Source organism: Nicotiana attenuata, chromosome 7 (assembly GCF_001879085.1).
Source record: "Nicotiana attenuata strain UT chromosome 7, NIATTr2, whole genome shotgun sequence".
Lineage (NCBI taxonomy): Eukaryota > Viridiplantae > Streptophyta > Magnoliopsida > Solanales > Solanaceae > Nicotiana > Nicotiana attenuata.
Genome location: NC_031995.1, coordinates 67,096,015 through 67,108,250, shown reverse-complemented (window position 1 = coordinate 67,108,250; position 12,236 = coordinate 67,096,015). Strand labels below are relative to the sequence as shown.

The following is a 12,236-nucleotide window of genomic DNA, read 5'->3' as shown; positions in this document are numbered from 1 at the left end:
TCTGCAGGTATTGTCCATGTACTTCCATCAGGAAGAGGATAAATTGGAATGCTGTATGCTTTCAACATGTATTTATTATTGTAGTACATAGAGCAGTAATCTTCACCCTCCAAGTTTTTGACCTCAACACTGCTCACGCATGCGGGCATGGTATTTGATCTAATTGAAACCTTATACAACTACATGTCCTTTCCCTAAGGTAAACGATGAACAACACCCTTGTTAATAACTGAATGTAAGTTTTCAGTTGATGGCCTCACCTATATTTGTAGAAAAGCAATATTAGTCAAGACTTTATGTAACTAATACAAAAGATTAACCCAATAGATTTTAATTAAGTGCTTCTAAAGACAAATATGAATATGAAACAGGGAACATATAATATAATATAAACATACCATCATATGTTATGATGCATCAAGATTTTCATCTAGTATAGCATTGTATTTTATGGCAAGCTTTGTAAATGTCGCTTGTGCAGTGTTTCAATTTGTGTAGTTCCACCTCTCGATCAACATTCGAATTTCTTCCAGTAATTGTTGTACAGGAAGATCCCTCTCATCTTTAGTTGCTGAATTTAATGACTCTGAAATATTGGAAGTCATTGTCATTGTTCTGTTGACTTTTGCATGCGCTCTACACCACCTGTGATACCCAATATCAAATAAGTAATCCTTCACTCTTTCATCTATTTGTTCCATCTCTGTCATATGGTGATTAAACTCTTGAATGGTATATCCTCTTATCGTAGAGAAATATATATCTCTTGGCTCTTCTGGGTTCCTCTTGTATCTGTATTTTATGTTATTCAATAGATGCCATATACAAATACAATGAGATACTTGAGGATACACTACCGAAGTCGCCTTCGCTATGCTCTCGTTCCTGTCCGATACAATGCACATGTCATCTCTGTCACCGAATGCTTCTTTGAACCTTTCGAAGAACCACCCCCATGAGGCATCATTCTCCGAATCAACAATTGCATATGCAAGTTGTAGAATCTTGCCTGTTTACAAAATATTAATTATATGTATTCAACAAAGTGCTTATTATAAACATATACTATTTACTAAGGGTCTAGTATATGTACACATCAGTATGTAATATTTTACAATAACATACATGCGGTGGATTGGGGGAAGGATGAAATACCTGTGGATGCGTAATCGATATGCATAGATATAAAAGAAAGATATAAGTATAAATGGATATACACATAAGATGAACATATACATATAAGGATACTCTGGTATACAATGGGACACATGAATATACATAAATATGAATAATGAAATACATAGAGTTTTTCTACAACAAACCTCTAGCATCTTGCGAGCAAGCTATGAGTAACATCCCTCTGTATGTTGCTTTAAGGAAGCTTCCATCAACCAGAACAATAGGTTTGCAAAACTCCCATCCCATAATTGATGCATTTAATGCGACAAAAGCATACATGAAGTATCCTACATCCGATTTTCTCAAACTCACAACTGACCCGGGATTGGAATGCATCAATATATATAAGTAGATCAGCAACTTTGCATACGACCCGCTTGGGTCTCTTCTCAAAAACTGAGGTGCCTTTTGCTTTGATCTATTTGCCTTCCAGTAGCTTAAGTCAATACCATAATATTTTTTCATGTCTTTCATTATGTCTGTTCCAGTGTATACTGTTTTAAGATCAACATATTTATCACAGATAATTCTTCCAATTACAGGAGCAGTAGCTACTTGATGTGTAAACAATATATCCTTCGCCGAACATGTGTGATCCTTACTGAATTTTCTAATCCTAAATTTTTTTGACTTGTTTAGAGATGAAGACTTGAAAAACCACGCGCAACGGTTATTGACACATACCGGGCAGTATCTAACAACGTCCAAATTTACACAATAGTAAGTAAATTTAGATAAACTATCGTGCATCATTAATATAAAAACCTCACGAGTGTATACAAATATTAAAGTTATATATACATTCATACCTTGATGGACTTGATCGATCAACCTTAAAGTGAATTTTCTTTCGAATACCGTAGTTTTTCAACACAATCATCAGTGTCTCCTTGTAAAGTTGGCCTTCCGCAATAGAACGATTTAGAAGATCATCTATTATTGGAGTTTCATTAAAATCTACAACTTCGGGATCATCTACGTATGTGAGTACGTGATTTTTGCCCTATATGAATTATTCCCAGAAATTCAAAACAAAAACATAAATATTTTACTTTTATTATTTTTATAATTTTGTGGATGTTTGGGACATTTTGTGGTAATTGTTTGCATTTTCGTTGTGCATGAAAAATAATAGGAGTTTTCAGTCGTTCATTTCATCTTATTTTGGGTTCTAATAATCAGTAATAGGAGTTTGTTCTTTTTAATTTCATTATGTTTCTCTAATTAATAAAATTGGTAGCATGTTTTCTTGTGTTAATCTGTAATTAGTATTTTAGGGTTGTAAATGGCGATTAGTTTAATTTGATTGATATTTCTGCCTATTGCAATTTGATTCTGTGGCTGTTAGTTTTCTTAGTTTGATTGGTTAATGGTAGTGGGTAATCTGAAAATCAGTAGGTAGTTTAGATTTAAGAGTTATGTTTGAATTTGATTCTAGCTGATTAATTTGCAAAATAACTACTTGAACCATGGTTTTTTAGTTAGTTAACAAGGCTGGGGTTGGGTTAATAATTTCAGGACTAAGGTAGGGGCAATAAGGGTAGTTTACTTAGGGAATAGGATAGCAACTGAATTTAGAAATCCCTAGAAGTCTCTAGAATGGGTTTCAATTTAGCATTTCAGGAAATCTATAGTATAACTTGAAACACAAGTAAGAAAATAGAGGACTATTTGGGTGAAATCTAAAATAAAAAAGGGGGAAAAGTGTGAGGGAAATCTAGAAGCTTCCCCCCCCTGAAGTTTGCCTATAAAAGGCAGCTTGCTTGCCTTAGAAAACAAGTTTGGAACCTCTAAAAATTCCCACTCGTTATCCACAAGTTTCAGATCTGAAATTTAAAATCCAAACTCCAAATCTTCAAAAAAAAATCCAAAAAGAAACAGAAATGCAGTAGAAAATCAAAAAATACTGTTACATTGCATTTTATAGGTTAATTTCGAGTTTTGGGCAGTGATCTTCATCTCTTCTAATTGCTGAAGCTTTCCTGAAGTATATTGGTTCTATTTCGAGTGGTTTTTGGGTTCAATCGAGTCATTTTGGGGCCATCAGTTGGTGTTGTACTTCTGTAGTGTGTTCCTGAGTTTTGGTGAAGCTGTTTTGGTTCAAAATTACTCCCGTTTGCTGGTTTTGATTGTTGTTTATCATCTGTTGCTGCTGACTTCCCTTTCTTCTCATTTTGTTCACATTCCAAGTATTTTCCAGCTTCAACTGATGTATGATTGGACTGAATCAGTCGATGTGTTTGGTTTATTGAAGAAATGTCATAGTGCTCATATTAACTTAGTGTCAATCTGCTTGAAGCCATATTAGTTCAAATGTTATAGTTGTTGAGATTTATAACATAGTAGCAATAGTTGAGGTTAGGATGATTAGAACATGTTATAATCTGTATAACTTAGACTGATTGGGACTGTTGGAACTTTTGAATTTGTGATGTTTCATTTAGTGGTAGCTTTAGTATAGAATCGTTTAATATCATGTAAAGCTTGATTTTGTTTTATTGAAAATGTTAGGAACTTAAAATCGAATTGGAAATCACAAACTGGTTTTTGTAATTAATATGGGGATAGTTTAAATCAAGTTTCGCCTGAACTGGTTCTCCTCTGTTTGTGTTGAATAAAGTCATTGTATTTGGTTGGAAGTTAACATCTGAATCAATGAAACTAGACTGGAAGTTGTAACAAATTGTAGGTTAACAGTCCTGTAAGGCTCCTTCAAAATTAGTAACCACATCTTGCATATAATCTAGCTTCATTTTGAATATCAACGAATCCAGGCGTTTAGCCCTCAGTCGTTCAATGCACCAAACATCATAATGATTATCTAATATCTCTCATCCGCTAGCTTATTGATTCAAATTTGTATAAGTGTGATTCAATAAATTTGTGTTTCATCGTGTTAGTTTGGGGTTCAGTTCCAGAAATTGAATCTCCATTGGGACTGGCATCGAATTGGCCGTAGAATTGAGGTGTCGAAGTGGTTCTGCCCAGATATTAGTTGGGCCAATCATAAGCCCAAAGTGCCAAAGGCATCTCTACTGGTCCAGTCATAGGGATGATCCAATGCCTTTTCCAAGGGTTGGCCTCAAAACCCATCGTGCTAATAGCTTATTCCCGGGCTGATTTCGTTAGTGTTCATTTAATAACGGTAATTAATTAGGGCTTCTTCTTTTATTATTACAGACAAAATAAATAAAAAATTGTAGTTGCTTTAGGATTGACCTTTAAATAATAAATGAGGTGAGCCCCGCCAAATAAAATGCATAAATTGTGGGGCCCTCTTCAAATGGCTATTAAATACTTAGAATTCAGGACGGGCCGTTTAGCGAATTTCACGGCTTTCCCCAAAGATAATAACACGTTAGTTGCTTTAAGTCCGTTACTTAAATAATTTTACCTTCCTAAATACGGGTGCACATTTATGTGACCCAAATCCAAATCTCAACAAAGTCGAAATGTGTCAAAAATCGCGGGTGCATTTATGTGACGCGGTGCGAGATATATTTTCATGACGTTGCAATTCTCATAAAATAATAATAATAAAAGCGGTTCAAAGTTAAAAGCACATAGGTTCAAACATATACTAAAATCAAATATTTTATCCAAATATAGAAGTTGAGCGACCGTTCTAGAACCATGGAACTCGGGAGTGCCTAACCCCTTCTCCCGGGTTAACAGAATTCCTTACTCGGATTTCTGGTTCGCGACTGTAACACAGAGTCAAACTCGTTCCTCGATTCGGGATTCAAACCGGTGACTTGGGACACCATAAATCTCCCAAGTGGCGACTCTGAATCTTTTAAATAAACGAAGCCCGTTTCGATTGTCCTTTAATTGGAAAAACTCCTTTTATTATACCCTTTCTGGGGTGTAGTGAAAAAGGAGGTGTGATAGCTCTGGCGACTCTGCTGGGGAAACAAACCCAGAACTTTGGTTCAGGGTTTAAGAATTCGAGCTTAGAATAATTGTTATGTTTGGCTTTATTTGATTTTCCTACATGTTTCCTGCTAAATGTGCTAAATGCTTTACTGCTTTGATATTATCTGAACTGTATATAAACTGTGCCGAAACCCTTCTCTTCTCACCTCCGGGGATGTGCTTACTGGTTGAGACTCCCTATTCTGTTAGTGTCATACCCTGAAATAAGAAAGAGGCTCGGACAAGTTACTAAGCCGGACGATCTTGCGGGTCCCCGGTACGTAGCCCCCTCCTCGACTCGAGTTGTCTGCTCGGGTACACAGTCTAGAACATATACCCACATTTTGAACCTAGAATAACTTGAACTCATGCCGGATCCCTAGTAGGAATGCTTATTCGCATCACGTGCATATGACTTAGGGGACTCAACACAGGGGTTGGGTCCGTCTAGGACAGGTGTACCCGGAATAATGGACCATCCTGATGCATCCTACTTGTGCATTTATCTGTTTTGGACTCGCATGCTAACCGGCTTTGAATATCTGGAAAAACTGAAAAACAAAAAGAGAAAAAAAGAGAAAATAGCAGTGTAGAGAGTTAATTACCTATATTAGAAAAACCAATGTCCAAGTAGTGCCGAAATTCTGCCGGATTTTTGAGAAAAAGAGTATTGTTTTTTAGTTTGTTTTATTTTCCACTGAAAAAGAAAATATAAAAAAGAGTCTGTCACGACCCTAGTTCACCAACCGTGAACATGTCATGACGGCACCTGGTCCCCATGACCAGGTAAGCCTAACATTTGCGGAAATAAAATAATTGCGGAGAAATAGAGAAAATCAATTCAAATATCTAAGGAAACTGTACTGAATGCCGCTTGGCAAGTACAACTCAATATCACAAGTCTAAAACAATTCCCAAAACCGGGAAACTCACGGGCAACACAGGCTACAAAAGTGTATAGTAAAGGTTCCAAACTCCAGAATTTCTAACAATCGAAAGAAGGAAAAGCTAAGTACTAAAGATAGAATAAGAGGGAGACTCATCGGTCTGCGGATGCAGTAGATCTACCTCGAAGTCTCCGTAGTCCTCCTGCCTCACTGATAGTGCGCCTGAGTAGAGGTACCTGGATGATCTGCACATGAAAAACATGCGCAGGAAGGGCATAAGTACACCACAGCGGTACTCAGTATAGGATGTAATGACCCGGCCGGTCGTTTTTGGAATTTATGCCCTGATCCCCCATTAACTGCTTCCCCTAAGTTCATTTCTGCTATTTTGGTTTGCCGGGACGTTCGGTGTTGGGATTCGGAGTGTTTTGGGACACTTAGTCCCTAAATGAGAGCTTAAGAATTGAAAAATGGTCCGTAATCGGAACAGTGTGAAGAAGACCTCGGAATGGAAATCCGATGGTTCCGTTAGCTCCGTTAGGTGATTTCGGGGTTGGGAGCGTGTTCGGAATGTATTTTGGAGGCTCGTAGCTCATTTAGGCTTGAAATGCCGAAGTTTGAATTTTTGAAGTTTCCGGTCCGATAGTGAGTTTTTGATCCGTGGGTCGGATTGGAATTTCGGAAGTTGCAGTAGCTCCGTCATGTCATTTGGGATGTGTGTGCAAAATTTCAGGTCATTCGGGCGAGGTTGGGTTTTGTTTTTGATCGAAAGTGTGTTTTGTTGGAATTTGAAGTTCTTAGCCTTGAATCTTTGATTAATTCGTGTTTCCGGCGTTGTCTTAGGTGGTTTAAAGATTGGTACAAGTTTGAATGATGTTATGGGATATGTCCGTAGGCTTGGTTGAGGTCCCGGGGGCCTCGGGTGTGTTTCGGGTGCTCATCCGAGCAATTTGAAGTTTGGAAATGTTGCAGAATGTTGCAGGTCTGAATTCCTTCTTCGCGTTCGCGAAGAAGGCACCGCGTTCGAGTAGTAGTAGCCATCCTCTCATCGCGTTCGCGGCCACTCTCCCGCGTTCGCGTAGTGTATGTCTGGAGAGGGGGGCCCGTTCCTCTTCGCGTTCGCGTAAGTTCACCCGCGTCCGCGTAGCTTCACTATTTCCTCCATCGCGTTCGCGTAAGCCCTGTCGCGTTCGCGTAGTTCTTGATCCCCTGGCCTTTGCGTTCGCGCTCCTCCCTTCGCGATCACGAAGGGCATTTTTGGGCCCTGATATTTTCCTTCTTCGCGAACGCGTGCTTCCTATCGCGTTCGCGATGCTTTAGACTCCTGAACAGTACTTAACATTTCAAAAAGGAGGTTTTGCCATTTTTATCAAAACTCAAGGTTTGGAGCTCGGATTTGGGAGCAATTTCAAGGGTTTTTTCAAGGGCAATCACTGGGTAACGATTCTCTACTCTCCTATGACTAAAACCCATTAATCTAATCGCAAATTCACCCTTTAATTTCGTGTTTTTGAATGGGAGGTGGGTAAACTTCTTAGACCTAACTATGGGGTTTTGAGGGGTCATTTGACCTCCGATTTGGGAGATTTTTATATGGTTAGACTCGTGAGAGTACGAGGGTTTTGAAAACATAAAAATTATTCGATTCCGAGACGATGGCTGGAGGGGCATTTTGGTCATTTTACCTATTTTCGCGCCCTAGCTCTAAATTTAATAGTGGAATCAGTTGTTTGCAATATTATTTACGATATGTATTGAATTGAATAGATTTGGGCCATTTGGAGTCGGATACTCGTGGAAAAGGCGTGGCTTTTATTGATATTGAGCCGGTTCGAGGTAAGTGGCTTGTCTAACCTTGTGTGGGGGACCTTTCCCCTTAGGATTTGTTATTTGTTGATTTGAGTGCCTTGTACGCGAGGTGACGGGCGTGTACTTGAGCCAATTGTTGGAAAACCCGGTTTTTCTTAAGATATTGAGATTGAGTTCCTTCCATATTTGCTTTATTCTACTTGAAATTATAACTTGTGCTAGATTTGGAAAGCATGTTTAGTTGATTTAACTTGCCTAATTGCTTAAGCTACCTTAACTGTACTACGTGAAGCATGCTAGGTCAGTACTATCTGTTGCTTGTCTTTTTGTACTTCGTTTCCGTGTACCTTCTGGTTGTGATTGCGCATTTACATTGGGACTACGGATGTGGGATTCCGGTAGCTCCCCCCCTTGTATGTTTACTTTGGGACTACGGGTTCGATTCCCGGTAGATCCCCCTACATTTTTACTTTGGGACTGCGGGTTAGATTCCCGATAGATCCCCCCCTGCACATTGATAGTTGGACTACGGGACGGTATTCCGGGAGATCCTTCGGATATACACATATGATGGACTACGGGACGGTATCCCGGGACATCCACTGGACAGTTGAGAAAAGGACTACAGGACGGTATCCTGGGAGATCCTCATTGTTACCATTGGTGTTGAGCTGTACTTATTCTGTGGTTGTTCCGTTCTTGTGTATTTGCTATTGCCTTGCTTAATCTGTCTTATATCACTGTTGTATTTATTATTTCTGTCAGATTATCATACTGTTAATTATTGTTATTACTATATTTTGTCTCAGTATAGCCCTGACCTTCCTCGTCACTACCCAACCGAGGTTAGGCTTGGCACTTACTGAGTACCGCTGTGGTGTACGCATGCCCTTCCTGCGCATGTTTTTCATGTGCAGATCATCCAGGTACCTCTACTCAGGTGCACTATCAGCGAGGCAGGAGGACTACGGAGACTTAGAGGTAGATCTGCTGCGTCCGCAGACCGACGAGTCTCCCTCTTATTCTATCTTTAGTACTTAGTTTTCCTTCTTTTGGTTGTTAGAAATTCTGGAGTTTGGAACCTTTACTATACACTTCTGTAGCCTGTGTTGCCCGTGAGTTTCCGGGTTTTGGTAATTGTTTTAGACTTGTGATATTTAGTTGTACTTGCCAAGCGGCATTCAGTACAGTGTTCCTTAGATATTTGAATTGATTTTCTCTATTTTTCCGCAATTATTACATTTCCGCAAATGTTAGGCTTACCTGGTCATGGGGACCAGGTGCCGTCATGACATGTTCACGGTTGGTAAACTAGGGTCGTGACAAGTTGGTATCAGAGTCCTAGGTTCATAGGAGTCACGGCACATAGGCCGGTTTATTAGAATCTCGTTGATCGGTACGGAGACGTCTGTACTTATCTACGAGGGGCTATGTAACCGTTTAGGAAAAATCTTCGTTTCATTTGAATTCCTTGTCGTGCGATATTTTGACATTAATTCTAAACTTCTGACTTCTATTCTCTCACAGATGGTGAGGACACGTGCCGCTCGAGATGATCAGGCACCCACGGCCCCTACTGCAGCCGTCCGAGGCTGGGGCCGGGGGAGAGGCCGAGGACGCGCACGTGGTGCAACCAGAGCACCTGCGCGAGCTGCCGCCGAGGTACCACTAGTAGATCCAGCCGGAGCCCAGGCACCTGGCACACCTACTACCGCCATTACTACTCCAGCGCTCCAGGAGACTTTGGCTCGGTTCATAAGCATGTACACCACCTTGGCTCAGGCGAGGTTGCTTCCCCTCGCTGCGGCCACATCCCAGGCCGGGGGAGGAGCACAGACTCCCGCCGTCCGCACTCCTGAGCAGCGAGTGCAGGTTGAGCAGGTTCCCGAGATTATTCCCCCACCGCCTGCAGCACCAGTTCAGCCCGAGGATAGGTCAGCTGCTTCAGAGGACGAGCAGCGGAGACTTGAGAGGTTTAAGAAATATGATCCCCAAGTGTTCAGTGGCTTAGCATCAGATGATGCCTAGGGATTTTTGGAGGAGTGTCATCGCATTCTTCGTACTATGGGCATAGTGGAGTCCAGCGGGGTTTCTTTCACTGCCATTCAGCTTCGGGGAGCTGCCTATGATTGGTGGCGCACTTATGAGTTAGACAGTCCAGTCGAGGCTGCTTCACAGACTTGGACCCAGTTCTCGGACATGTTTATGAGAGAGTTTGTTCCCCAGAGCCTCAGAGATTCATGGCGCGCAGAGTTTGAGCACTTGCGCCAGGGTGCTATGACAGTTTCAGAGTATGCCATCCGTTATACCAGGCTGGCCAGGCATGCACCGGCTTTGGTTGCTACAGTTCGAGAGAGAGTTTGCAGGTTCATTGAGGGCCTTATTCCGCCCATCAGGTCTAGCATGGCTCGAGAGTTGGAGATGGACATTCCTTATTAGCAGGTAGTGAGCATTGCTAGGAGGATTGAGGGTATGCTCGCTAGGGAGCGAGGAGAGAGGGAGGCCAAGAGGTCTCGAGAGTCGGGTCACTACTCTGGTGCCCGTACCTCATCAGCAGGTCGTTATGGCAGAGGTTCTTCGGGTCGCCCTGTACATTCAGCTCTTCCAGCAGCCGGCAGTACTCCAGCTCCACTTCCACCTCAGGAGCCTTATTATGCACCTCCAGTTTCTAGCGCGCCTCCTGCGCGGGGTGCTTCCAAAGGTCAGCCCAGCAGGCCTAGTCCCAGCCAGTCACAGCCACCGCGTCCTCCCAGAGCTTGTTTTGAGTGTGGTGATACACGCCACATGGTTAGGGACTGCCCCAGACTTGGTAGGGGTGCATCTTCACAGACTGCTCAGCCGCAGCGTGCTCCTCAGAGTTCTCAGGCCATGATCACAGCTCCAGCAGCTACCCCACCTGCCCAGCCGGCTAGGGGCGGAGGTCGGGGAGATAGAGGTCGCCCTCGAGAGAGGGGCCGGGCCAGATATTATGCTATTCCTGCTCATACTGAGGCTGTTGCCTCCGACTCCGTCATTACAGGTAGTATTCTGGTTTGTCACAGAGAGGCATCGGTTCTATTCGATCCGGGCTCTACTTACTCTTATGTGTCTTCTTACTTTGCTCCTCATTTGGGTGTGCCTCGGGATTCTTTGAGTGCCCCCGTCGTTTATGTTTCTCCTCCTGTGGGAGATTCTCTTGTTGTGGAATCCGCGTTTTTTTAAAAATCCGGGTCATGGTTTTTTTGGTTACTCTTCTGTGGTTTTGAGACCAGAGCAGACTTATTATTACTCGGTATGGTGGATTTTTGACCATTATTTCTGGGCTGTGACCCTGTGTTGTTCGCCACTCCATTTCGCTATCTCTGAATTGTCACGCCAACTGTGACGCTGGCTATTCCTAGTATTCCCGTGTCTGAGTGGATGGTACTTTAGATCACACTCCCAGTAGAGTTTATCTCTTTTCTTTAAAGCTCAGCGCATGGTTGAGAAGGGGTGTGCGCGTATTTGGCTTATGTGAGAGACGTTATGTTGAATACCCCTTTTTGTTTGATTTCTGTTTCCAGTGGTACGGGATTTATCCGATGTATTCCAAGCTGATCTTCCGGGCATCCCGCCTGATAGAGATACTTGATTTCGGCATTGGATTACTGTTGCCCTGAGGCACACCAGCCCAATTTCCAATTCCTACCGTATCGTATGGCTCCTCCTGAGTTGGAGAATTTGAATGGATCAGTTTGCAGGAATTGCTTAGCAAGGGTTTTTATTCGATCCAACGTTCAACCGTGGGGTGCTTCTGTTTTGTTTGTGAAGGAAAAAAGTGGATGGTTATATGCGCATGTGGTATGACTACCGCAGTTGAACAAGGTGTAACAGTTGAAGAACCTGTTTATCCTTTGCCTCGTATTGACGATCTGTTTTGACCAGCTTCAGGGCGCACAAGTGTTCTCTAAATTGACTTGCGCTCAGGTTACATCAGTATTGAAGATTCGGGAGCCAGCATCCCGAAGACTGCTTTCAGGATCGGTATGGTCATCAACGAGTCCTTGTTATGTCTTTTGGCTGAACTAAGTGCCCCCGAACAGCTTTTATGCATTTAAACAATGCACAAGTGTAATTCCAGGCATATCTTGAACTCGTTCGGATTAGTTTTTATTGATGATATCTGGTGTATTCCCAGAGTCAGGAAGATCCTGAGCAGCATCTGAGGACCGTGCTACAGACCTTGAGGGAGAAAAAGTTATATGCAAAGTTTCTCAAATGTGAGTTTCTGAGTTCTGTTGGCATTCTTAGGCCATGTGATTTCTAGCGAGGGTATTCGGGTGGACCGAGGAAGGTAGACTTTTGGCCGTGGCAGAGTTGGCCCCAGCCCCGTACCCTCAGCTACAGAGATTCGCAAAGTTTTCCTTGGCTTGGCGGGTTTACTAACCGTCGTTTTTGTGGAGGGATTTTTCATCGATTGCTGCCCCT

The 12,236-nt window shown here is 42.2% G+C and overlaps 1 protein-coding gene across 1 annotated transcript; it reads right to left on the bottom strand.

Moving 5' to 3' along the window:
* LOC109230123 lies at positions 486-11,121 on the bottom strand. Its single transcript, XM_019395650.1, has 6 exons — positions 11,059-11,121; positions 3,239-3,401; positions 2,947-3,005; positions 1,989-2,182; positions 1,323-1,873; positions 486-1,009 (listed from the first exon to the last, which is right to left on the bottom strand). The coding sequence occupies exons 1-6, from the start codon at positions 11,119-11,121 to the stop codon at positions 486-488; spliced, it is 1,554 nt and encodes a 517-aa protein (XP_019251195.1).